Here is a 27,735-nt window from a genome sequence, read left to right as displayed (position 1 = left end):
TACATCTCCTACTTACCAAACCAACGGTCTAGAACACAGAACAGACTGGCACCCAGGCTACACCAATACATCTCCTACTGACCAAACCAACGGTCTAGAACACAGAACAGACTGGCACCCAGGCTGCACCAATACATCTCCTACTGACCAAACCAACGGTCTAGAACACAGAACAGACTGGCACCCAGGCTACACCAATACATCTCCTACTGACCAAACCAACGGTCTAGAACACAGAACAGACTGGCACCCAGGCTACACCAATACATCTCCTACTGACCAAACCAACGGTCTAGAACACAGAACAGACTGGCACCCAGGCTGCACCAATACATCTCCTACTGACCAAACCAACGGTCTAGAACACAGAACAGACTGGCACCCAGGCTGCACCAATACATCTCCTACTGACCAAACCAACGGTCTAAAACACAGAACAGACTGGCACCCAGGCTACACCAATACATCTCCTACTGACCAAACCAATGGTCTAGAACACAGAACAGACTGGCACCCAGGCTGCACCAATACATCTCCTACTGACCAAACCAACGGTCTAGAACACAGAACAGACTGGCACCCAGGCTGCACCAATACATCTCCCACTGACCAAACCAACGGTCTAGAACACAGAACAGACTGGCACCCAGGCTACACCAATACATCTCCTACTGACCAAACCAACGGTCTAGAACACAGAACAGACTGGCACCCAGGCTACACCAATACATCTCCTACTGACCAAACCAACGGTCTAGAACACAGAATAGACTGGCACCCAGGCTACACCAATACATCTCCTACTGACCAAACCAACAGTCTAGAACACAGTCTAGAACACAGACTGGCATCCAGGCTACACCAATACATCTCCTACTGACCAAACCAACGGTCTAGAACACAGAACAGACTGGCACCCAGGCTACACCAATACATCTCCTACTGACCAAACCAACGGTCTAGAACACAGAACAGACTGGCACCCAGGCTACACCAATACATCTCCTACTGACCAAACCAACGGTCTAGAACACAGAACAGACTGGCACCCAGGCTACACCAATACATCTCCTACTGACCAAACCAACGGTCTAGAACACAGTCTAGAACACAGACTGGCATCCAGGCTACACCAATACATCTCCTACTGACCAAACCAACGGTCTAGAACACAGAACAGACTGGCACCCAGGCTGCACCAATACATCTCCTACTGACCAAACCAACGGTCTAGAACACCGAACAGACTGGCACCCAGGCTGCACCAATACATCTCCTACTGACCAAACCAACGGTCTAAAACACAGAACAGACTGGCACCCAGGCTACACCAATACATCTCCTACTGACCAAACCAATGGTCTAGAACACAGAACAGACTGGCACCCAGGCTGCACCAATACATCTCCTACTGACCAAACCAACGGTCTAGAACACAGAACAGACTGGCACCCAGGCTGCACCAATACATCTCCCACTGACCAAACCAACGGTCTAGAACACAGAACAGACTGGCACCCAGGCTACACCAATACATCTCCTACTGACCAAACCAACGGTCTAGAACACAGAACAGACTGGCACCCAGGCTACACCAATATATCTCCTACTGACCAAACCAACGGTCTAGAACACAGAACAGACTGGCACCCAGGCTACACCAATACATCTCCTACTGACCAAACCAACGGTCTAGAACACAGTCTAGAACACAGACTGGCATCCAGGCTACACCAATACATCTCCTACTGACCAAACCAACGGTCTAGAACACAGAACAGACTGGCACCCAGGCTACACCAATACATCTCCTACTGACCAAACCAACGGTCTAGAACACAGAACAGACTGGCACCCAGGCTACACCAATACATCTCCTACTGACCAAACCAACGGTCTAGAACACAGAACAGACTGGCACCCAGGCTGCACCAATACATCTCCTACTGACCAAACCAACGGTCTAGAACACAGAACAGACTGGCACCCAGGCTGCACCAATACATCTCCTACTGACCAAACCAACGGTCTAGAACACAGAACAGACTGGCACCCAGGCTGCACCAATACATCTCCTACTGACCAAACCAACGGTCTAGAACACAGAACAGACTGGCACCCAGGCTACACCAATACATCTCCTACTGACCAAACCAATGGTCTAGAACACAGAACAGACTGGCACCCAGGCTGCACCAATACATCTCCTACTGACCAAACCAACGGTCTAGAACACAGAACAGACTGGCACCCAGGCTGCACCAATACATCTCCTACTGACCAAACCAACGGTCTAGAACACAGAACAGACTGGCACCCAGGCTGCACCAATACATCTCCTACTGACCAAACCAACGGTCTAGAACACAGAACAGACTGGCACCCAGGCTGCACCAATACATCTCCTACTGACCAAACCAACGGTCTAGAACACAGAACAGACCCTCTGTAACCATTTTTGCTGGCAGAGAGACGTAAGTTGCAGTTGTTTCCTGACAGAAGGGAAAATCAGCAGAGCCATTTTACGCGCACGTACTGAGAGCAGCTCAAGGACAGCCGGAGACCGAACCGAAGCCCCGGCTCAAATTCTGTCTACTAATCAAATTCAGAACATAATGTTCTCCTGTTGAACCAAAGTGCATCGTACAGTGGGACGATTCAGTGCTTCCCATGAAGGGAGATAATTAGGATTCTATCTAAAGTCGCTGCAAGAAAGACCATGGTACGATGCAGAGGAACTCAGTGAATATGCTGCAACTTGCACACACATGAAATACATATCAAACCAGCATAATGTAGTGACCACATCAGTCACCAGGAAAAAACAACAATATTGTGTATGGCTAGTTTATCTGCTGCAGTTGTTTAGCACTGTGGAGTGTGTGTGTGTTTGCATCTTAATGTGTGGGTTTGCCGGAGAAGGAGCCACGTGAAACTGGCTATGGTTCTAGCCCACTCAACTATCCCAGGTCTACTGATCTACTGCTGGCTTTAGCTCACAGCCCAAGTATTGCTGGCAACACCACCCTCCCAGCTGGCACATCTACACCACACCACAGCTTCAAAGAACATCAGTACTGGAAGGGGCAGGTGAGAGTGGGAAAGATGAAGAGAGAGAGAGAGAGAGAGAGAGAGAGAGAGAGAGAGAGAGGAGATGGAGTGAGAGAGGAGTTGGAGAAGAGAAAGATGAGGAGACAGTGTGAGAGAATGATACAAGGAAAGATAAATGGAGAGAGAGAGAGAGAGAGAGAGAGAGAGAGAGAGAGAGAGAGATTGAGAGAGAGAGCGGAGATGGAGTGAGAGAGGAGTTGGAGAAGAGAAAGATGAGGAGACAGTGTGAGAGAGAATGATACAGGGAAAGATAAATGGAGAGAGCGAGAGAGAAGCGAGTTGAAGCCTCATTCGTTTTTTTAACGGCAATTGAAAACAAGCTGTCGTTTTCTTTTGAAGTTTTCGCTTTAAGCAACGAGGATACACAAATTTCTGCAAACTGTTGTCTTTTCATTTTTTTCCTCTCTCTCTCCATCTCCTGAAGAAGCACTCTGCTGAGGGGTATAGCACTCAGGCACAGTCTGGCTATGGTTGTCAAACTCAATCTAGTGAGATAAACAAAAAGACAGCAGTGTAGCAGCAGCCAGCAAACTCTTTCTCAAAGAACACGTTCACTTCTCACTTGTGATTTAACACCTTCAAAATTCCAAACTGCCACAGACAGCAGCACACTCGATGCCTACCTGGGTTCAACTACTATTCAATATCCTTTCAAATACTCTATCTGGCATCGTGTAAACTCGCCGTGCATAATGGTTGAATAGAGTCGTCCCAAAAGTGCAAACCCTGCAACATCTTGTGATGGCTAAAAAGGCTAAAAAGCAAACGCTCAAAGTATTTGATAAACTTCAAGTATTCAGTATTTGAACCCAGGTATGCGCTCTAGTGTAGTGATTCTGATTGGTTATGGCGATGACCTCTCCCCTTACCATGCTCCGCCGCCTACATATTGCGCCAGACACCAGGAAAACACTCCCCCCAGAACGGCCCATTGGTCTAACACGCTGTGAACGCACACAGCCCCAAATTGCAGCACAGTCAATTGGTTTAATACTTTAAGGCGCCCCCCTGAACGCTAGACTAGCACGCTCCGTTAGTTCAATGTGTTTCATTGGAGCGGCGGCACGGGTGCAGACATAAAGAGAGACAGATTGGGGGGTGTTACCCATTGACGAGTGGAGGGGGGTTTGGGGGGGGTGGCAGCTTTGGTTAGGGCACGGACGAGGCCATGGGGACAGAGAGAGAGGAGGAAACATGGAACATAGGAAGGGAGCAGAGGGGACGCTACTGTATAGCTAGTATTAGGCTGTTACAGGCCATATAAACTCTCACGATACAAGCCTACAGATGGAGGGACTGACAGCCTATAGATGGAGGGACTGACAGCCTATAGATGGAGGGACTGACAGCCTATAGATGGAGGGACTGACAGCCTTTAGATGGAGGGACTGACAGTCTATAGATGGAGGGACTGACAGCCTATAGATGGAGGGACTGACAGCCTATAGATGGAGGGACTGACAGCCTTTAGATGGAGGGACTGACAGCCTATAGATGGAGGGACTGACAGCCTATAGATGGAGGGACTGACAGCCTATAGATAGAGGGACCGACAGCCTATATATGGAGGGACTGACAGCCTATAGATGGAGGGACTGACAGCCTATAGATGGAGGGACTGACAGCCTATAGATGGAGGGACTGACAGCCTATAGATGGAGGGACTGACAGCCTATAGATGGAGGGACTGACAGCTTATAGATGGAGGGACTGACAGCCTATCGATGGAGGGACTGACAGCCTATAGATGGAGGGACTGACAGAATATAGATGGAGGGACTGACAGCCTATAGATGGAGGGAACTGACAGCTTATAGATGGAGGGACTGACAGCCTATAGATGGAGGGACTGACAGCCTATAGATGGAGGGACTGACAGATACCCTCATGGGTCATGTAAGACCACCACTGACAGCCTATAGATGGAGGGACTGACAGATACCCTTGTGGGTTATGTAAGACCAACACTGACAGCCTATAGATGGAGGGACTGACAGATACCCTCGTGGGTTATGTAAGACCAACACTGACAGCCTATAGATGGAGGGACTGACAGATACCCTCGTGGGTTATGTAAGACCAACACTGACAGCCTATAGATGGAGGGACTGACAGCCTATAGATGGAGGGACTGACAGCTTATAGATGGAGGGACTGACAGCTTATAGATGGAGGGACTGACAGCCTTTAGATGGAGGGACTGACAGCCTATAGATGGAGGGACTGACAGCCTATAGATGGAGGGACTGACAGCCTATAGATGGAGGGACTGACAGCCTATAGATGGAGGGACCGACAGCCTATAGATGGAGGGACCGACAGCCTATAGATAGAGGGACCGACAGCCTATAGATGGAGGGACTGACAGCCTATAGATGGAGGGACTGACAGCCTATAGATGGAGGGACCGACAGCCTATAGATGGAGGGACCGGCAGCCTATAGATGGAGGGACTGACAGCCTATAGATGGAGGGACTGACAGCTTATAGATGGAGGGACTGACAGCCTATAGATGGAGGGACTGACAGCCTATAGATGGAGGGACTGACAGCCTATAGATGGAGGGACTGACAGCCTTTAGATGGAGGGACTGACAGCCTATAGATGGAGGGACTGACAGCCTATAGATGGAGGGACTGACAGCCTATAGATGGAGGGACTGACAGCCTATAGATGGAGGGACTGACAGCCTATAGATGGAGGGACTGACATCCTATAGATGGAGGGACTGACAGATACCCTCATGGGTAATGTAAGACCAACACTGACAGCCTATAGATGGAGGGACTGACAGATACCCTCGTGGGTTATGTAAGACCAACACTGACAGCCTATAGATGGAGGGACTGACAGATACCCTCGTGGGTTATGTAAGACCAACACTGACAGCCTATAGATGGAGGGACTGACAGATACCCTCGTGGGTTATGTAAGACCAACACTGACAGCCTATAGATGGAGGGACTGACAGATACCCTCGTGGGTTATGTAAGACCAACACTGACAGCCTATAGATGGAGGGACTGACAGCCTATAGATGGAGGGACTGACAGCCTATAGATGGAGGGACTGACAGATACCCTTGTGGGTTATGTAAGACCAACACTGACAGCCTATAGATGGAGGGACTGACAGATATCCTCGTGGGTTATGTAAGACCAACACTGACAGCCAATAGATGGAGGGACTGACAGATACCCTCGTGGGTTATGTAAGACCAACACCGACAGCCAATAGATGGAGGGACTGACAGATACCCTCGTGGGTTATGTAAGACCAACACTGACAGCCAATAGATGGAGGGACTGACAGATACCCTCGTGGGTTATGTAAGACCAACACTGACAGCCTATAGATGGAGGGACTGACAGCCTATAGATGGAGGGACTGACAGATACCCTCGTGGGTTATGTAAGACCAACACCGACAGCCAATAGATGGAGGGACTGACAGATACCCTCGTGGGTTATGTAAGACCAACACTGACAGCCTATAGATGGAGGGACTGACAGATACCCTCGTGGGTTATGTAAGACCAACACCGACAGCCAATAGATGGAGGGACTGACAGATACCCTCGTGGGTTATGTAAGACCAACACTGACAGCCTATAGATGGAGGGACTGACAGATACCCTCGTGGGTTATGTAAGACCAACACTGACAGCCTAGTCATACTTAGAAATGTAAAACATATTAAAAATGGACGCTGTATTCACAACAATCCAGCACCTATTACAGCCTGCGAAATTGCCCGAGGCCGGCTGTTCTCTATGTATGTCACAAACACACTCTCACACACCCATACTGTGCAGGAAACAGCGTAAACCCCAGACCCTCATACAGCACACCTGCCCCACACACAAACAGCAGCTAAGCCTTGATCTTCTCATCTCTGTAGCATCTGTAGCACCGGGGGCTCCCGTCATGGAGGCTGGCTGGTTAGAAGAAGGCAGGAGAGGAGCTGGCTGGGAGGCTGGTGGTGCCCTGCTGGGGCCAGATTGCATGTTGCTAGTCTCCCAGCGTGGGGGTAACTGAGACGGGGAGGCCAGGTGGTAATGGGCGCAGCAGGGAGCAGCAGTAGGGTAGTAGGAGGGCTTCTCTATGGATAGTGGTGCTGCTGGTGATGCTGGATCAGGAGCTACGGTGTTGCATTGTTCCTGCTTCGCTGGCATCACATCTGTACAGTAGTCGTCTTTGATACTGCCTGTGTGTAAATGATCTCAGTCACTAGGAACACTAGGAAAGTCTCAGATATGGCTCTGGAGGACCCACACAGTGCCTTTAGGTATGATGTAGTGTATGAAGACCAATGGGACGGCTTTGGGATCCACCTTTCTTCAGATACTCCAGCCTCCGTCACGAGGCCGCATTTTCAGTCCCTCACAGTCGTGCAATAGTAATAACATATTGGTAACATGGCAATAGACGAACACACCACAGTGATACCAGTAGAAAAAGCTATGTGCTGCGGTAAAGCTCAGAGCCAGGATGGGAGATTTGGCTGCAAAAGCAGAACCATTAGGAGCACTGAAAGCATCAGCTCTCATAAAAAAAAACTCATACAGACTGGTCTAATGCATGGGACCTACTAATTGCCTTTTACCCAAACAAGAGACTAAGTTGTCTTAAAGTGGGAATCCAGTCTGTTGCATTACAGTAACTGCTATTATTAGCTACTCTGTGTGAAAAATGAAATAGATAACTATACGTACCGGTAGTTACTGTAGGTATAATTGAGGTTGTATTCCAGCTAGAAGGATCCTTTTTTGAGTTAGATATCTGTTGAGCTTGTGGGTGGTACATATTTATGACAGGAGATCTTGTAGTGTATGTTAATATGACATTGCCACCAATGCTCCTCATAGGACACATCACTGCACTCTATACTCCTCTGTAAACTGGTCATCTCTGTATACCAGTCGCAAGACCCACTGGTTGATGCTTATTTATAAAACCCTCTTAGGCCTCACTCCCCCCTATCTGAGATATCTACTGCAACCCTCCTCCTCCACATACAACACCCCGTTCTGCCAGTCACATTCTGTTAAAGGTCCCCAAAGTACAAATATCCCTGGGTCGCTCGTCTTTTCAGTTCGCTGCAGCTAGCGACTGGAACGAGCTGCAACAAACACTCAAACCGGACAGTTTTATCTCCATCTCTTCATTCAAAGACTCAATCGTGGACACTCTTATTGACAGTTGCTTTGTGTGAGGTATTGTTGTTTCTACCTTCTTGCCTTTTGTGCCGTTGTCTGTGCCCAATCATGTTTACCATGCTACCATGTTGTGCTGCTGCCATGTTGTGTTGCTACCAGGTTGTTGTCATGTGGTGTTGCTGTCAAGCCATGATGTCCTCATAGGTCTCGATGTAGTGTTGTGGTGTCTCTCGTTTTTGTGATGTGTGTTTTGTCCTATATTTTTATTATATTTATTTCTAATCCCATCCCCCGTCCCGCAGGAGGCCTTTTGACATTTGGTAGACCGTCATTGTAAATGAGAATTTGTTCGTCACTGACTTGCCTAGTTAAATAGAGGTTAAATCAAAATGAAATACAAATAAATAAACATACTTTTTATATTAGTAATATAACATGAAAGGCTGACTGAGTAGTAGTACTGCAGTACTGGATGCTGATGGCTTGGGTATGTTGCTGAGATGGATTGAGCAGGCTAGCTGGTGTTTCTGCTCTGCTAGCTAAATGCTGCTGAGTCACGCTATAGTCCACCAAGACCCATAAACTCTGTGTGTTTCCAACCAGAAACATGTGTTTGTACACTTACAATGGGACTATCAACTTCTATAGATTGTTCCACTCCTGTCTTGAATCATTGGAAACAATAATTTAGCTATCAGCGATGTTCACTGCATGAGTATATGGGTGAGTTACGAAGGTGGTCTGAAAATGGATTTGCCACAGGAGAAGTTTGAAGTGAATTTCCAGATGGAGAGTCTACATTTCCAATCCCAATGCTGCCTCATATTAGCGCATAAATATATTGAAAAGTGCCTTAGAGGTTGTAAACATCTCTTGAGGTGAGGATTCTAAAAGGCGCTCTAACTCTTCTGGTGAGTTATCCGAAGGCACCATGAATCTACTGCAAGTGAAGGTAGACATCAGGCAACTTTGTCTTCCTGTCGCCCTCTAACCCAAATAGGGTTAAAGGTCCATGTGGGACTGCTGGAGCACAAACAGTAAATCACGACAGAGAATGGTAATGCACTTACTGTAGGTTGCATAACGTATTGTTGATGAGGCATCCATGACGTACTCTGGACCTATGAGGGAGACATCAAATGAAACATCATTATTGACTTAAGGTTACCCATGCCACCTCTTTTCCCTTACAATCAACAGTGTGCAACAACTGGTTTTCCATTGTCACACTATTTCTCTGCATGCCGGTGCCTTTTCCTTTCCTGCGGTTTCCTCCATGCCAGGAAGTGGCGGGCGCGTTGAGGTGAGCCTTGGCCCGTTGAAAACACACAGTTCTTGAATTTGCAGAATTAGGCAGAATTAGGCACTAGCCAAGATGGCTCAACTGGGCTTGGCTCGACATCTCAAATATCAAATAACAAGAACCCACAAACTGACCCTGAACGAGAAAGACAACTCCTGCTCATGTGGGTCATTCAGTTCAACAGAATTCCTGCTATCGATAGTGAGAGAAGCCACAGTTGAATAAACTGACAATTTAGATTTACCGGAGAGGAGCATTAGACAACTTGTCAGAGACAAACAAGTCTACCCATTGATCCCTGGGAAAATGATTGGACTCAACAAAGACAAATAGATGCTAATCTTTTATAAGAACGCCAATCCTCTGAGCTTGTTAAAGCCCATGATTTGGAGCATGCCTAAACAAGTATGTTTTTTTTATTGAATAGCACAGAGCCACGCTTGTTTGTTACTTCCTCTCGATGTTTGATCTCAACCAACAGGAAGAAAACAGAGACGAGACAAAGCTTCGTTCCCTAATCGTCCATCTTTAGATTTTCCCATGCGACGACATCAACAAGATTCTAATTACATTGTAATTTCATTTCAAGACTGTGTTTTTCCATCTTTGACTAAGATTTTTGTAATTGTATTTTTTGTATTTGTTTTTTATCATTCTCATTAGATGCAGTAGTATTGGCAGCGGTGACTTAATAAGAAGCTGGTACATTGTGTGACAGACTGTTTTCCAGTGGTCTGGTCTGACGATGTATGTCTACCTCTGGCTGACCCTGCTCTGAGCTTGTGCTTCCATTAAGACAGAGAACACAGTAGGGAAGACTGTATGGCTAGACCAGGAAGTGGACTGGACTGTCCACAGTCATGTGACGAAGTAATCAAGATGTTTTCCCAGAGTACACAGTCCGAAGAAAGAAAGTTTACAATGAACATTTGTAAACTGTTACTAGATACAGTAAATAAATACAATTGGAAATGTAAAATACACAATTTAATAAACAATATATTCTGCATTAGGCCGATTTGATATAATAAGAGATTCTAAAAAATATGTGTGTACAACATTATTACTTTCTACCACATATGGCTGAAATCATATGAATGTTTTTCATTGTGGCCACTAATGATTCCTTTGTCTCATATGCTGTGGTTCCTGTCTGCTCTACTCTTTGTACTTGAGCAGAAGATGGAGGACTCACCTTGCCTGGCGCTGCTTGGCTGAAGGGCAATATTACAAGAAGCAGTGGTGGCCGATATTGAAACTGTGAGGATTAATATTCCTCAAAAGCCTGGCCATTGTTTTTGATAAATCAATTTGGGAAGCTTTCAGAACGCGGATTAGCGCCGCGCCCCATCCCCCTTCTCCCCCCAGTGCTGGACAGGAGTTTAAATCAGACGCCTCTGAAAGGCGAGCATGCCAACCTTCACCAACCGACCCCCTCCACTCTCTCATTCCTTCCCTCGCTTTCTCTCTCTGTCTTTCTCGCTCTCTCCGTCTTTCTCTCTTTTTCCATCTCTCTCCATCGCTCTCTCTTTCTTGCTCTCTCACTATCTATCGTTCCATCTCTCGCTCTCCCTGTCACTCTCCCTCTTTCTGCATTCTAATAAGGCTCAATGATAAACAGCGAGTGCTCTTGGGGGAAAGTGGAGGTGAACTGAACGGTGTCTCATCCCTTCTGCTTGTTGCAGTCAAACATCTGGAGGTCCGTGAAATTGTGGGCGTTTAGCAAAGGAAACGCTACTGACGTTTGGCACAGTTAATTTACCCCCTTACGTTACGCTCCGTTTCACATGGTTCCAGGGATCACCTGGGATGCAAAGTGAGGAACTCAGTTAGCAGGACAATTATGTCAAATGACTGTGGAAGGAATGACAGCTTAAACAAGCTTTAAAAGCACAACAGGGTCAGGAAAGCAAAGGAGAAATGGTTTGTTTTTCCCAACACAAATTCCTAACGGACGTTGCTTTTCTCTCTGTTCCATCAGTCTCTTTCCTGCTCTTTTTCTGTTGAGCCATTCCATCTGTTGTGTTTTACCGCCTACAAAACAGATGTCATGCAGCATCGTCGGCAAACCAATGAGGAAAGCTCAGAAGTTCCAAATCTCTGAGAGCCCCTTGCTGTTTTCCAGCCCCCCAGGTTGCCCATCACCCACGCAGTCCCCAGCCGCCCCACGGCTATCTCCCTCTGGCTACACTCCAGTATACCACCCACCTGATATGTGGAGACGGGGGAAGCAGCGATGAAGGGCGTAATGGATGTCTGTGCGATCATGCGGTTGGTGGCGATACTGTAAGGCGAGGAGTAGAACCTGAGGGGAGAGAGGAAACAGAACAGAGAAAGGGAGGTCAGACACGGGTATTGGATGTACCTATACAATGCATCCAGAAAGTATTCAGACCCCTTGACTTGATCAAATCGTTTTTTTCCACCTCATCAATCTACACACAATACCCTATAATGACAAAGCAAAAATATGTTTTTGCAAATGTATAAAAAAATCTGAAACTGAAATATGACATTTGCATAAGTATTCAGATTTTTTACTTTGTTGAAGCACCTTTGGCAGCGATTACAGCCTCGGGTCTTCTTGAGTATAACGCTACAAGCTTGGAACACCTGTATTTGGGGAGTTTCTCCCATTCTCCTCTCAAGCTCTGTCAGGTTAGATGGGGAGTGTCATTGCACAGCTATTTTCAGGTCTCTCCAGAGATGTTTGATCGGTTTCAAGTCCCAGCTCTGGCTGGGATACCCAAGGACGTTTGGAGACTTGTCCCGAAGCCACTCCTGCGTTGTCTTGGCTGTGTGTTTAGGGTCTTTGTCCTGTTGAAAGGTGAACCTTCCCCCGTCTGAGGTCCTCTGAAGCAGGTTTTCATCAAGGATCTCTCTGTACTTTGCTCCGTTCATCTTTCCCTCGGTCTGCCAGTCCCTGCCGCTGAAAAACATTCCCACAGCATGATGCTGCCACCACCATGCTTCACTGTATGGACGGTGCCTGGATTCCACCAGACGTGACGCTTGGCAATCAGGCGAACGAGTTGAATCTTGGTTTCATCAGACCAGAGAATCTTGTTTCTTTGAGAGTCCTTCAGGTGCCGTTTTGGTAAAATGCAAACGGGCCGTGATGTGCCTTTTACTGAGGAGTGGTTTCCGTCTGGCCACTCTACCATAACCTGATTGGTGGACTGCTGCAGAGATGGTTGTCCTTCTGGAAGGTTCTCCCATCACCACAGAGGAACTCTGGAGCTCTGTCAGAGTGACCATCGGGTTCTTGGTCACCTCCCTGACCAAGGCCCTTCTCCCCCGATTGCTCAGTTTGGCCGGGTGGCTAGCTCTAGGAAGAGTCTTGGTGGTTCCAAACTTCTTCCATTTAAGAATGATGGAGGCCACTGTGTTCTTGGGGACCTTCAATGCTGCAGAAATGTTTTGGTACCCTTCCCCTAGATCGGTGCCTCGACATAATCTTGTCTCGGAGCTCTAAGGACAAATCCTTCAACCTCATGGCTTGGTTTTGAACTGACATGCACTGGCAACTGTGGGACCTCATATACAGTTGAAGTCGGAAGTTTACATACACCTTAGCCAAATACCTTTAAACTCAGTTTTTCACAATTCCTGACATTTAATCCTAGTAAAAATGCCCTGTTTTAGGTCAGTTAGGATCAGCACTTTATTTGAAGAATGTGAAATGTCAGAATAATATTAGAGAGAATGATTTATTTCATCACATTCCCAGTGGGTCAGAAGTTTGCATACACTGAATTAGTATTTGGTAGCATTGCCTTTAAATTGTTTAACTTGGGTCAAACGTTTCGGGTAACCTTCCAAAAGCTTCCCACAATAAGTTGGGTGAATTTTGGCCCATTCCTCCTGACAGAGCTGGTGTAACTGAGTCAGGTTTGTAGGCTCCTTGCTCGCACACGCTTTTTCAGTTCTGCCCAGTTCTGGCCACTCCAATACCTTGACTGTGTTGTCCTTAAGCCATTTTGCCACAACTTTGGAAGTATGCTTGGGGTCATTGTCCATTTGGAAGACCCATTTCCGACCAAGCTTTAATGTTTGATGTCTTGAGATGTTGCTTCAATATATCCACATAATTTTCCTGCCTCATGATGCCATCAATTTTGTGAAGTGCACCAGTCCCTCCTGCAGAAAAGTGTGACAGGTTAAAGGACAGGTTAAAGGAAATATTCATAGCCTGTTATACATTAAAAAGTATTAGTAAGTTTATAGTATGTGAGGATCGTAAAACATCTAAGGTTAAAAAGATGCATTCAGTATTAGTTGATAGAGATAGATAACATTCATATAATTGTGTTAATGTTAAAATCTGTCAAAGGGTACGAATTGTGAGTAATGTGTAAACGTTATATTGATTACTTTATTTTGTGGTGCCTAAAAGTGTTAATCTGTGATCTACGAAATGCTCTTAATCTATGAGCCGGAGATCGATTGCTCTGGTCTCCACCCATATTCCTGGGGAAATCGCTGTCTTTTCTCATTGAACTAAAAGTTGCATTGAGAAAACAATACAATATCACTCTCGTGATTATTTCTCCCCTGTTTTCAGGTACTTTATTGATGATAAAAAAAGAGTCATTTAAATGTAATAACTCGCTAACGTTAATTGTTTAAGGTGTGTCTTAGTAACATCTTGAGGAAGTTAGAGTTAAGTTTGAAGAGAGTAATATTAGCCCTGCGCGGTTGTAGCGAAGAATAGCATCGTACTGAGAGAAGCTGCCATTTTATGTCGATTGTGAATGAACATGTGCGTTGTTAATAAGATATTTTGCTGTGTTATTTGTATAATGGTTTTTCTGTTGTTTTGTAATGTGTTATTTTTGTGAACTGGATTGAACTAAAAGTTGCCTTGAGAAAACAATACCATATCACTCTCGTGATTATTTCTCCCCTGTTTTCAGGGGCGTAACAAAAGCACCCCCACAACATGATGATGCCACCCCCGTGCTTCACGGTTGGGATGGTGTTCTTTGGCTTGCAAGCCTCCCACTTTTTCCTGTTATATTTTTGTTTCATCAGACCAGGGGACAGTATGATCTTTGTCCCCATGTGCAGTTGCAAACTGTAGTCTGGCTTTTTTTATGGCTGTTTTGGAGCAGTGGCTTCTTCCTTGCTGAGCAGCCTTTCAGGTTGTGTCGATATAGGACTCGTTTTACTGTGGATATAGATACTTTTGTACCTGTTTCCTCCAGCATCTTCATAAGGTCCTTTGCTGTTGTTCTGGGATTGATTTGCACTTTTCGCACCAAAGTACGTTAATCTCCTTCCTGAGCGGTATGACGGCTGCGTGGTCCCATGGTGTTTATACTTGTGCACTATTGTTTGTACAGATGAACATGGTACCTTCAGGGGAAATTGCTCCCAAGGATGAACCAGACTTGTGGAAGTCTACAATTTTTTCTCTGAGGTCTTGGTTGATATCTTTAGATTTTCCCATGATGTCAAGCAAAGAGGCACTGAGTTTGAAGGTAGGCCTTGAAATACATCTACAGGTACACCTCCAATTGACTCAAATAATGTAAATTAGCCTATCAGAAGCTTCTAAAGCCATGACATAATTTTCTGGAATTTTCCAAGCTATTAAAAGGCACAGTCGACTTAGTGTATGGAAACTTCTGACCCACTGGAATTGTGATACATTGAATTATAAGTGAAATAATCTGTCTGTAAACAATTGTTGGAAAAATTACTACTGTCATGCACAAAGTAGACGTCCTAACCGACTTGGCAAAACTATAGTCTGTTAACAAGAAATTTGTGGAGTGGCTGAAAAATGAGTTTGAATGACTCCAACCTAAGAGTATGTAAACCTCCGACTTCAACTTTAAACAGGTGTGTGCCTGTCCAAATCATGTCCAATCAATTTGGAAACAGGATGCACCTGAGCTCAATTTCGAGTCTCATTGAAAAGGGTCTGAATTCTTCTGTAAATAAGGTATCTGTTTTTTATTTTGAATAAATCTGCTAAAAAAGTTTTCGCTTTGTCATTATGGGGTATTGTGTGTAGACTGATGAGTGGGGAAAACAATAATAAGGCTGTAATGTTACAAAATGTGGAAAAAGGGACAGGGTCTGAATACTCTCCGAATGCACCGTAGGTCTCCATGCATTACAACTGTCTACATTGAAATGTCAGGATGATCATGATTATTAAGGCGCCTATTAAGTGTTTATTAAGGGCTTACGTTTGGTTAATGAACTACTGTTTCAAAAAGCTGACTGGCAATTTACATACACTTTCTACTAAGTAACAGAGAGATAGACACTAGTATGTGGGGGCATATTTGTGTGTTTATGCCTTAGGCTTTTTATGCAATAACCTCGAACAAAGTGCACATTTTTGTTTTTGCCCCCAGCACTAACACAGTTGATTGAACTCAAAAAATGAACTCATAATCAGGCCTATGATTTGAATCAGGTGTCTGAGTGCTAGGGGAAAACAACTCAAATGTGCACTCCTTCGGGTCCCCAGGACCAGGATTGGGAAACAGTCTAATGGAACCAAATGGAATCTTTTGACACTCGTATCCCTGGAGCCAGTCTCTGTCCACATACGGACAGGAATGTACCATACACAGAGACAATCTCTCTACTAAAAGACCTTTCAAGTCCCTTGATACATCCACACGTACACGCACAAGACACACACCCACCCCAGACACTACACACATCGTGGTCGATGCACAGATCCTCAATCACACAGACGGTATTTGAGGCCGAGCAGACAGAGCTTCCCACGTGAGGGTATAGCTCGTCGTTGTCTTTGTCTCAAATCAAACGCAAGGCAATATATTGTGTTCCGTCGGGCGCATAAAAGTTTCATTGAAGCGTCTTCTGGCTTCCCGATAGAAAAGTCTGGTTTTATCAGATCAAATTGAGCTTCGTGATCGTCTGAAAAAAGGGTTGTCGTGTGCTTTTGCCCCTAGCCTGGAGTATTAAGGCTATACAATGCTGACTGGCTTAGGCTGCTGGCTGACTTCAATCCACAGTGTTGGAAAAACTCAATGCATTTAAAAGAAGGCTATTCCAAAGTGTTGGGCTCTAGGGAAAAGAGGTGGTGGGCTACTTCATCATGTTGTGACGTTGATTCAGATCTACAACAGTCCTGGGTGTCATTTCTATCCGCTAGCTGGTTTTATACCACTCTCAGTTGTCCTCCTAGCTCAGTTGGTAGAGCAGGCGGTATAAGTTAATAGACCAATAATAAAAGAGCGTTTCAAACCTCTCTGCCAATAACTGCTAATTTTCAGGTTCTATATTCCTTCCATTAGGCCCCTTTTAGACCAGTCCCAGACAGTCCTAGCAAAATTCTTGCTTGAGATTTGATTATTTCTAAAAAAAAAAAGCGTTTGGCTTTTAAAAGTAGAACTATTGTCACAGACTAAAAGCCTTGAAGTAATCCCAACATACTGCAGACATATATTCTCCATGTACACTATATATACAAAAGTATGTGGTCAGTGACTTTCAACGTGGCAACGTCATAGGATGCCACCTTTCCAACAATCAGTTTGTCAAATTTCTGCCCTGCTACAGCTGCCCCTGTCAACTCTAAGTGCTGTTATTGTGAAGTGGAAATGTCTAGGAACAACAACGGCTCAGCCGCGAAGTGGTACTCACTACCGAGTTCCAAACTGCCACTGGAAGCAACGTCAGCACCAGAACTGTTCGTCTGGAGCTTCATGAAATGGGTTTCCATGGCCGAGCTGCCACACACAAGCCTAAGATCACCATAGACAATGCCAAGTGTTGGCTGGAGTGGTGTAAAGCTCGCTGCCATTGGACTCTGGAGCAGTGGAAACACATTCTCTGGAGTGATGAATCACGCTTCTCCATTAGGCAGTCCAACGGATGAATCTAGGTTTGGTGGATGCCAGGAGAACGCTACCTGCCCCAATGCATAGTGCCGACTGTAAAGTTTGGTGGAGAAGGAATAATGGTCTGTGGCTGTTTTTCATGGTTCGAGCCAGGTCACTTAGTTCCAGTGAAGGGAAATCTTAACACTACAGCATATAATGACATTCTAGACTATTCTGTGCTTCCAACTTTGTGGCAACAGTTTGGGGAAAGCCCTTTCCTGTTTCAGCATGACAATGCCCCCTTGCACAAAGTGAGGTCCATACAGAAAGGGTTTGTCAAGATCGGTGGGGAAGAACTTGACTGGCCTACACAGAGCCCTGACCTCAACCCCATCTAACACCTTTGGGATGAATTAGAACACCGACTGTGAGCCAGGACTAATCGCCCAACATCAGTGCCCGACCTCACTAATGCTCTAGTGGCTGAATGGAAGCAAGTCCCCGCAGCAATGTTCCAACATCGAATGGAAAGCCTTCCCAGAAGAGTGGAAGCTGTTATAGCAGCAAAGGGGGGACCAACTCCGTATTAATGCCCATGATTTTGGAATGAGATGTTCGACGAGCAGGTGTCCACATACTTTTGGTCATGTAGTGTATGTCTACTAAGTGGTCAATGTGCTATTTTCTTTTATTTCTTTCCAGCCTCATAATCACAGCTTACTATTATGTTTCTAATATGCCCATCTAATGAGATTCTATTCATTCATCCAGTCTTATTCCAGAGTCATTGAGATAAACGCTTCGGGAAGCTGGGAGAAGCAGGGAGTGAGAGAGAAGCTTCCTGTCACAGACTGAGGACACATTGTGAGAGGATGGAACTCAAAGCTCTCCTTCCCTTCCTGTTACAGTACACAGGGAAAAATAGAACACTTTGCGAGGCCATTCATCTCCATTGCACCCCTTCGTACACAGGCACCGAAGGCGCGCGCACACACACACACACACACACACACACACACACACACACACACACACACACACACACACACACACACACACACACACACTCAGTCACAGACAAAGGGACGGGCACACATGCAGGCAACCAGGCATGAAATACACGCACGCACTAACACCTGAGAACATCACTCCATCTCTTATAGATTATTTGAAGTAAACAGTAACAAAGTGCACACACTACATGAATCAAGAGACAATCATATTGAACAAGTCGTACAGATTGCTCAGAGGGATGGACGGTGCCAGAGATGTACAGACTGACTCTTACCCGTTCTGCATAGCAGCAGGATCATATGTTAACTGCATACCAGTCTGCAACACAAGAGAGACACGTTACAGGTTAATCCTTGAATTTCAAGTCACAATAATGGACAGGATTTGACAGAGAGGAAGCAAACGGGATCTCAATACACTTTATGCATGTGGGACAACGATCGATGCCAGCTTTGAGAGAGAGAGGGAGCGAGACAGAGAGAAAGAAGTGACAGTGAGCGTATGCATGAAAGTGTGTGAGGCCCTTGTCTCTCTTCCTCTTTCTCCCACTCTCTCGTGCTCTTCCCCTCTCTCTCTTTCTCTCCCTGCAATCCGTCATCTGCATTCCCGAAGCCTTCTCTCCCGGATGAGGGCTAATCCCATTTCTTTAACACAGGAGGCTGCTGAGATTTCAGATTTCATCAGCACACTTTTTTATCTCCCCCTATCTCTCTCTCTCTCTCTCCCTCTCTGTCCCCCATCTCTCCCATACTCTCTTCCTCTGTCTCTCTATCCCCCTCTCTCCCTACCTCTCTCTCTTCCCCTCTCTCTCTCTATCCCCCTCTCTCCCTACCTTTCTCTCTCTATCCCCCTCTCTCCCTACATCTCTCTCTTCGCCTCTCTCTCTATCCCCCTCTCTACCTACCTCTCTCTCTTCCCCTCTCTCTCTCTATCCCCCTCTCTCTCTATCCCCCTCTCTCCCTACATCTCTCTCTTCGCCTCTCTCTCTATCCCCCTCTCTACCTACCTCTCTCTCTTCCCCTTTCTCTCTCCATCCCCCTCTCTCCCTACCTCTCTCTCTCTTCCCCTCTCTCTCTCCATCTCCCTCTCTCCCTACCTCTATCTCTCTCCATCCCCCTCTCTCCCTCGTTCCTCTAGGAAGTTTGCGTGAGCTAAAAAGGAGGAATGACCCTCAGCAACTAGAGGGGATGGACCTCACCCACGTGAGTGAGGGGAAACAGAGATCCACATGAATCCCATAGCAGATGCATCAGCCCTGGGTGACACGGCCACTGTTGATGTGTGCGTGCGTGAGCATAACATTCACTAGGCCACTTAGTTTTGCTTTAACCACACAGATTGTAATGACTGAATGCTGTCTTCTTATAATATGCACCATTTATAATATTTACCATTTATAATATTTACCATTTATAATATTTACCATTTATAATATTTCCCATTTATAATATTCACCATTTATAATATTTACTATTTATAATATTTACTATTTATAATATTTACCATTTATAATATTCACCATTTATAATATTTACTATTTATAATATTTACTATTTATAATATTTACCATTTATAATATTCACCATTTATAATATTCACCATTTATAATATTCACCATTTATAATATTTACCATTTATAATATTTACCATTTATAATATTCACCATTTATAATATTTACCATTTATAATATTTACCATTTATAATATTCACCATTTATAATATTTACCATTTATAATATTCACCATTTATAATATTCACCATTTATAATATTCACCATTTATAATATTTACCATTTATAATATTTACCATTTATAATATTTACCATTTATAATATTCACCATTTATAATATTTACCATGTATAATATTTACCATGTATAATATTTGTGTATGTGTGAGTTAAGTTCTGTTTGGTCCAGTACATGTGCCATCCCATTCAACAGTACAATGTCAATGTTTGTATCTCGGCCTTCTTTTTTCATTTGGAAAATAATAAACATATCATAAAAAAAATTAAACAGCAGTCCTGGGTGGGGTTCCTTCGTGTGAGTGTGTTTGAGTGTGAGAGTATGCGTGTTCGCATTTGAGAGAGTATCCGTATGTTTGAGTGTTGGCGGAGGAAGTGTGTGTGTGTGTGTGTGTCTGTGTGCGTGTGTGTGTGTGTGTGCAATCGAGCGTATGCATGTACATATAGAGTTTGTGCCTGTATGTTCCACTGACAGTGTGTGTGTGTGTGTGTGTGTGTGTGTGTGTGTGTGTGTGTGTGTGTGTGTGTGTGTGTGTGTGTGTGTGTGTGTGTGTGTGTGTGTGTATGTGTGTGTGTGTGTGTGTATTTGAATGTATGCATGTACATATAGAGTATGTGCCTGTATGTTCCACTGACAGGAAGTGTGTGTGTGTGCCTTTATGTCTGTGTGTGTATTTGTCTACGTCTGTGTGCCTCTACGTGCTAATGGCCATCCCAGACCAGGCCAGCTGTCTGGTGAGGCTGATAAGTCCCGTGCGTAGTGCCCTTGCTTCCATGTGTTAATGAATTCCACACCATGGCTGCCTGGCTCACACAGACAATCCCCCATAAGGGTCGGCTGCATGGCCATGACTGATTATGCATGCTGTTGTCGAGTCAGGTACAAAGCGCGTGCACGCGAGAGAGAACGTGTGTAAGAAAGAGAAAAAGAAAGTGAGATGACGAGGAGAGAGAGAAAGAGAAAGAGAAGAAGTAAGAGTAAACAGAAAGAGAAGAAGAGAGAGTATACAGAAAGAGAAGAAGAGAGAGTAAACAGAAAGAGAAGAAGAGAGATTAAACAGAAAGAGAAGAAGAAAGAGTAAACAGAAAGAAAAGAGAGAGTAAACAGAAAGAGAAGAGAGAGTATACAGAAAGAGAAGAAGAGAGACTAAACAGAAAGAAGAGAGATTAAACAGAAAGAGAAGAAGAGAGAGTAAACAGAAAGAGAAGAAGAGAGAGTAAACAGAAAGAGAAGAAGAAAGATTAAACAGAAAGAGAAGAAGAGAGAGTAAACAGAAAGAGGAGAGAGTAAACAGAAAGAGAAGAAGAGAGAGTAAACAGAAAGAGAAGAAGAGAGAGTATACAGAAAGAGAAGAAGAGAGAGTAAACAGAAAGAGAAGAAGATAGAGTAAACAGAAAGAGAAGAAGAGAGTAAACAGAAAGAGAAGAAGAGAGAGTAAACAGAAAGAGAAGAAGAGAGAGTAAACAGAAAGAGAATAGAGAGTAAACAGAAAGAGAAGAAGAAATAGTAAACAGAAAGAGAAGAGAGAGTAAGCAGAAAGAGAAGAAGAGAGAGTAAACAGAAAGAGAAGAGAGAGTAAACAGAAAGAGAAGAAGAGAGTAAACAGAAAGAGAAGAAGAGAGAGTAAACAGAAAGAGAAGAAGAGAGTAAACAGAAAGAGAAGAAGAGAGAGTAAACAGAAAGAGAAGAAGAGAGAGTAAACAGAAAGAGAATAGAGAGTAAACAGAAAGAGAAGAAGAAATAGTAAACAGAAAGAGAAGAGAGAGTAAGCAGAAAGAGAAGAAGAGAGAGTAAACAGAAAGAGAAGAAGATAGAGTAAACAGAAAGAGAAGAAGAGAGTAAACAGAAAGAGAAGAAGAGAGAGTAAACAGAAAGAGAAGAAGAGAGAGTAAACAGAAAGAGAATAGAGAGTAAACAGAAAGAGAAGAAGAAATAGTAAACAGAAAGAGAAGAGAGAGTAAGCAGAAAGAGAAGAAGAGAGAGTAAACAGAAAGAGAAGAGAGAGTAAACAGAAAGAGAAGAAGAGAGTAAACAGAAAGAGAAGAAGAGAGAGTAAACAGAAAGAGAAGAAGAGAGAGTAAACAGAAAGAGAAGAAGATAGAGTACACAGTAGAGACAGTGAGAGTATGTGAGGAAGAAGAAGTGAGAGTATGTGAGGAAGAAGAAGTGAGAGTATGTGAGGAAGAAGAAGTGAGAGTATGTGAGGAAGAAGAAGTGAGAGTATACACTGAGTATACAAAACATTAGGAACACATTCCTAATATTGAGTTGCACCCCCTTTTGCCCTCAATTCATCAGGACATGGACTCAAAGAGGTGTGGAAAGCGTTCCACAGGGAGGCTGGCCCATGTTGACTCCAATGCTTCCCACAGTTCCCACAAATTCACTGGATGTCATTTGGGTGGTGGACCATTCTTGATTCACACGGGAAACTGTTGAGCATGTACTACCATACCACCTTATATTTGTCTTTCCCATTCACCCTCTGAATGGCACACATACACAATCCATGTCTCAAGGCTTAACGATCCTTCTTTAACCCGTCTTCTCCACGTCATCTACACTGATTGAAGTTGATTTAACAAGTGACATCAATAAGGGATCATATCTTTCACCTGGATTTCACCTGGATTCACCAGTCTATGTCATGGAAAGAGCAGGTGTTCCTAATGTTTTGTTCACTCAGTGTATGTCTAGGACAGGAATGTGGAGCATGTGAATGAGAGACAGAGGGAGGAAGTGTGTGAGAGTGTGTGTGTATACTGTAGTACAGTATGTGGGTGTGACAGAAAGCCAGCTGGAAGAATGCCTGTACTGGACGTCCACAGGAAACCCCACCCATGGTGTCCGGCTGTAGGACACACACCCTCTCTCTCAAAAACATCTGTCAGGCTTTCTTTCACACGGGAGAACCCCGTGGTTTTTCACATATGAATACTTTCCCCAAGAGAAAGCACTTGCGCTAGTGTGACTTTGTGAGACTACCTGTGTGTGTGTGTGTTAACGATTTAATCATTAAGGGTGTGTGTGTATGAGTGTATGTCATGTGTGTGTGTGTGAGTGAGCATGTGTGACTCCTACAGAGTAGGATCTCGCGTGTGTGTGTGTGTGTAAGCGCACATCATTTGAAAGATGTGACATGCTTGAGAGAGCATTTGCATGCCTCATAGTCACTTAGATGAAAACAGACTTCTGACCTCTTTTCTACTCCTGACTAATCACGCCACAATGCGGTTGCTTGCTGCTCTACTAGACCCCTGATGTGTTCTGGGAGTTTGGCTGACTTCAAAAAGGGGATAGATGGAGAACGTAGCAAATGGCGTGCGCCGGGAGGCCTTCTTCCTCTGGCCGCGGAACAGGAGGCCCTCTTCCTCTGGCCGCGGAACGGGAGGCCCTCTTCCTCTGGCCGCGGAACGGGAGGCCCTCTTCCTCTGGCCGCGGAAAGGGAGGCCCTATTCCTCTGGCCGCGGAATGGGAGGCCCTCTTCCTCTGGCCACGGAACGGGAGGCCCTCTTCATCTGGCCATGGAATGGGAGGCCCTCTTCATCTGGCCACGGAACGGGAGGCCCTCTTCCTCTGGCCACGGAACGGGAGGCCCTCTTCATCTGGCCACGGAACGGGAGGCCCTCTTCCTCTGGCCACGGAACGGGAGGTCCTTGGTGAAGGACCGGAGAACGTCTGATAAACAGACTCACATGTGATGCCTATCTCCAGACCCTGGCTGTGCTGCTGATCAATGACTGTGGGGGCATCGCTGACACACACACACACACAAAGGTACGAACAAATGTAAGCAAACACACATGTGCATATGTACGTATGTGCAAGCACTCTCTCACACACACAGACGTCTTCACCAGCCTCTCAATCATGTCCTTAACCATAGCAAGGCGAAGAAAGGAGGGAGGGAAGGAGGGAGGAAATGGGGGAGACAAGGGAGGAGAGATGTAAAACTCATCCGATCTGATGAGCCTGAGGCTACAGGAGGGCCTTTTTGCAGAGATAAAAACACAAATCATGTCGTTAATCTGCATGTGAGATGCAAGCAGTTTAATCTAAGGACTGTTACTGTGTGGGGGTTGAGGTAGAAAAGATGAGAGAGAGGGAGGAGAGATGAGAGAGGTAGGAGAGGGAGGAGAGATGAGAGAGAGGTAGGAGAGGGATGAGAGAGGTAGGAGAGGGATGAGAGATGAGAGAGAGGTAGGAGAGGGAGGAGAGATGAGAGAGAGGGAGGAGAGGGAGGAGAGATGATAGAGAAGGAGGAGAGATGAGAGAGAAGGAGGAGAGGGAGATGAGAGAGAGGGAGGGAGGAGAGATGAGAGGTAGGAGAGATGAGAGAGAGGTAGGAGAGGGAGGAGAGATGAGAGAGAAGGAGTGGGAGAAGAGATGAGAGAAGGAGGAGAGGGAGAAGAGATGAGAGAAGGAGGAGAGGGAGGAGAGATAAGAGAGGTAGGAGAGATGAGAGAGAGGTAGGAGAGATGAGAGAGGGAGGAGAGGGAGGATAGATGAGAGAGAAGGAGGAGAGATGAGAGAGAAGGAGGAGAGGGAGAAGAGATGAGAGAGAGGTAGGAGAGGGAGGAGAGATGAGAGAGAGGGAGGAGTGGGAGGAGAGATGAGAGAGAGGTAGGAGAGGGAGGAGAGATGAGAGAGAGGTAGGAGAGGGAGGAGAGATGAGAGAGAGTTAGGAGAGGGAGGAGAGATGAGAGAGAAGGAGGAGAGGGAGAAAGATGAGAGAGGGGGAGGAGAGATGAGAGGGGGAGGAGAGGAGAGGGGGAGGAGAGGGAGAAGAGATGAGAGAGAAGGAGGAGAGGGAGAAGAGATGAGAGAGGGTGAGGAGAGATGAGAGGGAGGGAGGGAGGGGGAGGAGAGATGAGAGAGGGAGGAGAGATGAGAGAGAGGGAGGAGAGAGTGGGTCAGGACAGAGAGATGAGAGAGAGGGAGGAGAGAGGGGTCAGGACAGAGAGATGAGAGAGAGGGGGTCAGGACAGAGAGATGAGAGAGAGGGAGGAGAGAGGGGGTCAGGTCGGAGAGATGAGAGAGAGGGAGGAGAGAGGGGGTCAGGAAAAAGAGATGAGAGAGAGAGAGGAGAGAGGGGGTCAGGAAGGAGAGATGAAAGAGAGGGAGGAGAGAGGGGGTCAGGACAGAGAGATGAGAGAGAGGGAGAAGAGAGGGGGTAAGGAAGGAGAGATGAGAGAGAGGGAGGAGAGAGTGGGTCAGGACAGAGAGATGAGAGAGAGGGAGGAGAGAGGGGGTCAGGACAGAGAGATGAGAGAGAGGGAGGAGAGAGGGGGTCAGGAAGGAGAGATGAGAGAGAGAGGGAGGAGAGAGGGTGTCAGGAAGGAGAGATGAAAGAGAGGGAGGAGAAAGGGGGTCGGAGGGAGGAGAGAGGGGTCAGGAAGGAGAGATGAGAGAGAGGGAGGAGAGAGGGGGTGAGGACAGAGAGATGAGAGAGAGGGAGGAGAGAGGGGGTCAGGAAGGAGAGATGAGAGAGAGGGAGGAGAGAGGGGGTCAGGACAGAGAGATGAGAGAGAGGGAGGAGAGAGGGGGTCAGGAAGGAGAGATGAGAGAGAGGTGGAGAGAGGGGGTCAGGAAGGAGAGATGAGAGAGAGGGATAAGAGAGTGGGTCAGGACAGAGAGATGAGAGAGAGGGAGGAGAGAGTGGGTATAAACAGAGCGATGAGAGAGAGGGAGGAGAGAGTGGTTCAGGACAGAGAGATGAGAGAGAGGGAGGAGAGAGTGGGTCAGGACAGAGAGATAAGAGAGAGGGAGGAGAGAGGGGGTCAGGACAGAGAGATGAGAGAGAGGGAGGAGAGAGGGGTCAGGAAGGAGAGATGAGAGAGAGGGAGGAGAGAGGGGTCAGGAAGGAGAGATGAGAGAGAGGGAGGAGAGAGGGGGTGAGGACAGAGAGATGAGAGAGAGGGAGGAGAGAGGGGGTCAGGAAGGAGAGATGAGAGAGAGGGAGAAGAGAGGGGGTCAGGAAGGAGAGATGAGAGATAGGGAGGAGAGAGTGGGTCAGGAAGGAGAGATGAGAGTGAGGGAGGAGAGAGGGGGTCAGGAAGGAGAGATGAGAGATAGGGAGGAGAGAGGGGGTCAGGACAGAGAGATGAGAGAGAGGGAGGAGAGAGGGGGTCAGGAAGGAGAGATGAGAGAGAGAGGGAGGAGAGAGGGGGTCAGGAAGGAGAGATGAAAGAGAGGGAGGAGAAAGGGGGTCAGGAAGGAGAGATGAGAGAGAGAGGGAGGAGAGAGGGGGTCAGGAAGGAGAGATGAAAGAGAGGGAGGAGAAAGGGGGTCGGAGGGAGGAGAGAGGGGTCAGGAAGGAGAGATGAGAGAGAGGGAGGAGAGAGGGGGTGAGGACAGAGAGATGAGAGAGAGGGAGGAGAGAGGGGGTCAGGAAGGAGAGATGAGAGAGAGGGAGGAGAGAGGGGGTCAGGACAGAGAGATGAGAGAGAGGGAGGAGAGAGGGGGTCAGGAAGGAGAGATGAGAGAGAGGGTGGAGAGAGGGGGTCAGGAAGGAGAGATGAGAGAGAGGGATAAGAGAGTGGGTCAGGACAGAGAGATGAGAGAGAGGGAGGAGAGAGTGGGTATAAACAGAGCGATGAGAGAGAGGGAGGAGAGAGTGGGTCAGGACAGAGAGATAAGAGAGAGGGAGGAGAGAGGGGGTCAGGACAGAGAGATGAGAGAGAGGGAGGAGAGAGGGGTCAGGAAGGAGAGATGAGAGAGAGGGAGGAGAGAGGGGTCAGGAAGGAGAGATGAGAGAGGGAGGAGAGAGGGGGTGAGGACAGAGAGATGAGAGAGAGGGAGGAGAGAGGGGGTCAGGAAGGAGAGATGAGAGAGAGGGAGAAGAGAGGGGGTCAGGAAGGAGAGATGAGAGATAGGGAGGAGAGAGTGGGTCAGGAAGGAGAGATGAGAGTGAGGGAGGAGAGAGGGGGTCAGGAAGGAGAGATGAGAGATAGGGAGGAGAGAGGGGGTCAGGACAGAGAGATGAGAGAGAGGGAGGAGAGAGGGGGTCAGGAAGGAGAGATGAGAGATAGGGAGGAGAGAGTGGGTCAGGACAGAGAGATGAGAGAGTGTTGTTGTGTGTTCTGTCTACTCTTGCGATGCTGCCTCCTTTCTTCTCTCCTCTTTCCAGATGCTGCACCCCCCCCCCCCCCCCCCCCACCACCCCCCTCTTACCTCACGTCAAGTGTAATCAGCTGACCCTGTCAGTGTGTGAGGCTCTATAGCAACGGGCTGTTAGGGTAAACAGGCCTCACCGGGCTCGGTGTTTGGGCTGCTGAGTCTGTGATGGACGTTCACACACACAAACATATGCTTGCAAAGCCAACACAAACTTCACACACACACAACCTACAAGCAGACAGACTGAGAGCATGTTACGTGAAGGACACACAGCCAGGCCCATCTCAACAGAGAGACGATATATTTTCCTTTCCTCTCTGCCGTGCAGCTTCAGCACAACTGTCAGGCCCTGCAAGTTCACATTACCTGTAGGGGTGTAGACCCGCATGAACCCCCCCCCCCCCCCCCCCCGACTGCCCTTCCCCTTGTAGGCTGTAACGGCTGAATATGTTATGGATCCAATTTATA

The 27,735-nt window shown here is 46.5% G+C and overlaps 1 protein-coding gene across 7 annotated transcripts in view; it reads right to left on the bottom strand.

Moving 5' to 3' along the window:
- Positions 1-27,735, bottom strand: part of LOC110496032 (RNA binding motif, single stranded interacting protein) — a 276,061-nt gene that overhangs the window by 29,227 nt on the left and 219,099 nt on the right. For all 7 annotated transcript variants that reach the window (XM_090208428.1, XM_090208424.1, XM_090208425.1 and 4 more), the window contains 3 exons: positions 18,676-18,719; positions 11,782-11,878; positions 9,341-9,391 (listed from right to left, as the gene is read on the bottom strand). In XM_090208428.1, the coding sequence (XP_090064554.1) occupies positions 9,341-9,391; positions 11,782-11,878; positions 18,676-18,719 (192 nt within the window). The remainder of the gene's footprint in view (positions 1-9,340; positions 9,392-11,781; positions 11,879-18,675; positions 18,720-27,735) is intronic.

This window comes from Oncorhynchus mykiss, chromosome 18 (genome assembly GCF_057628025.1).
Source record: "Oncorhynchus mykiss isolate SJ-2025 chromosome 18, ASM5762802v1, whole genome shotgun sequence".
Lineage (NCBI taxonomy): Eukaryota > Metazoa > Chordata > Actinopteri > Salmoniformes > Salmonidae > Oncorhynchus > Oncorhynchus mykiss.
This window is presented reverse-complemented; position numbering and strand designations above follow the sequence as displayed.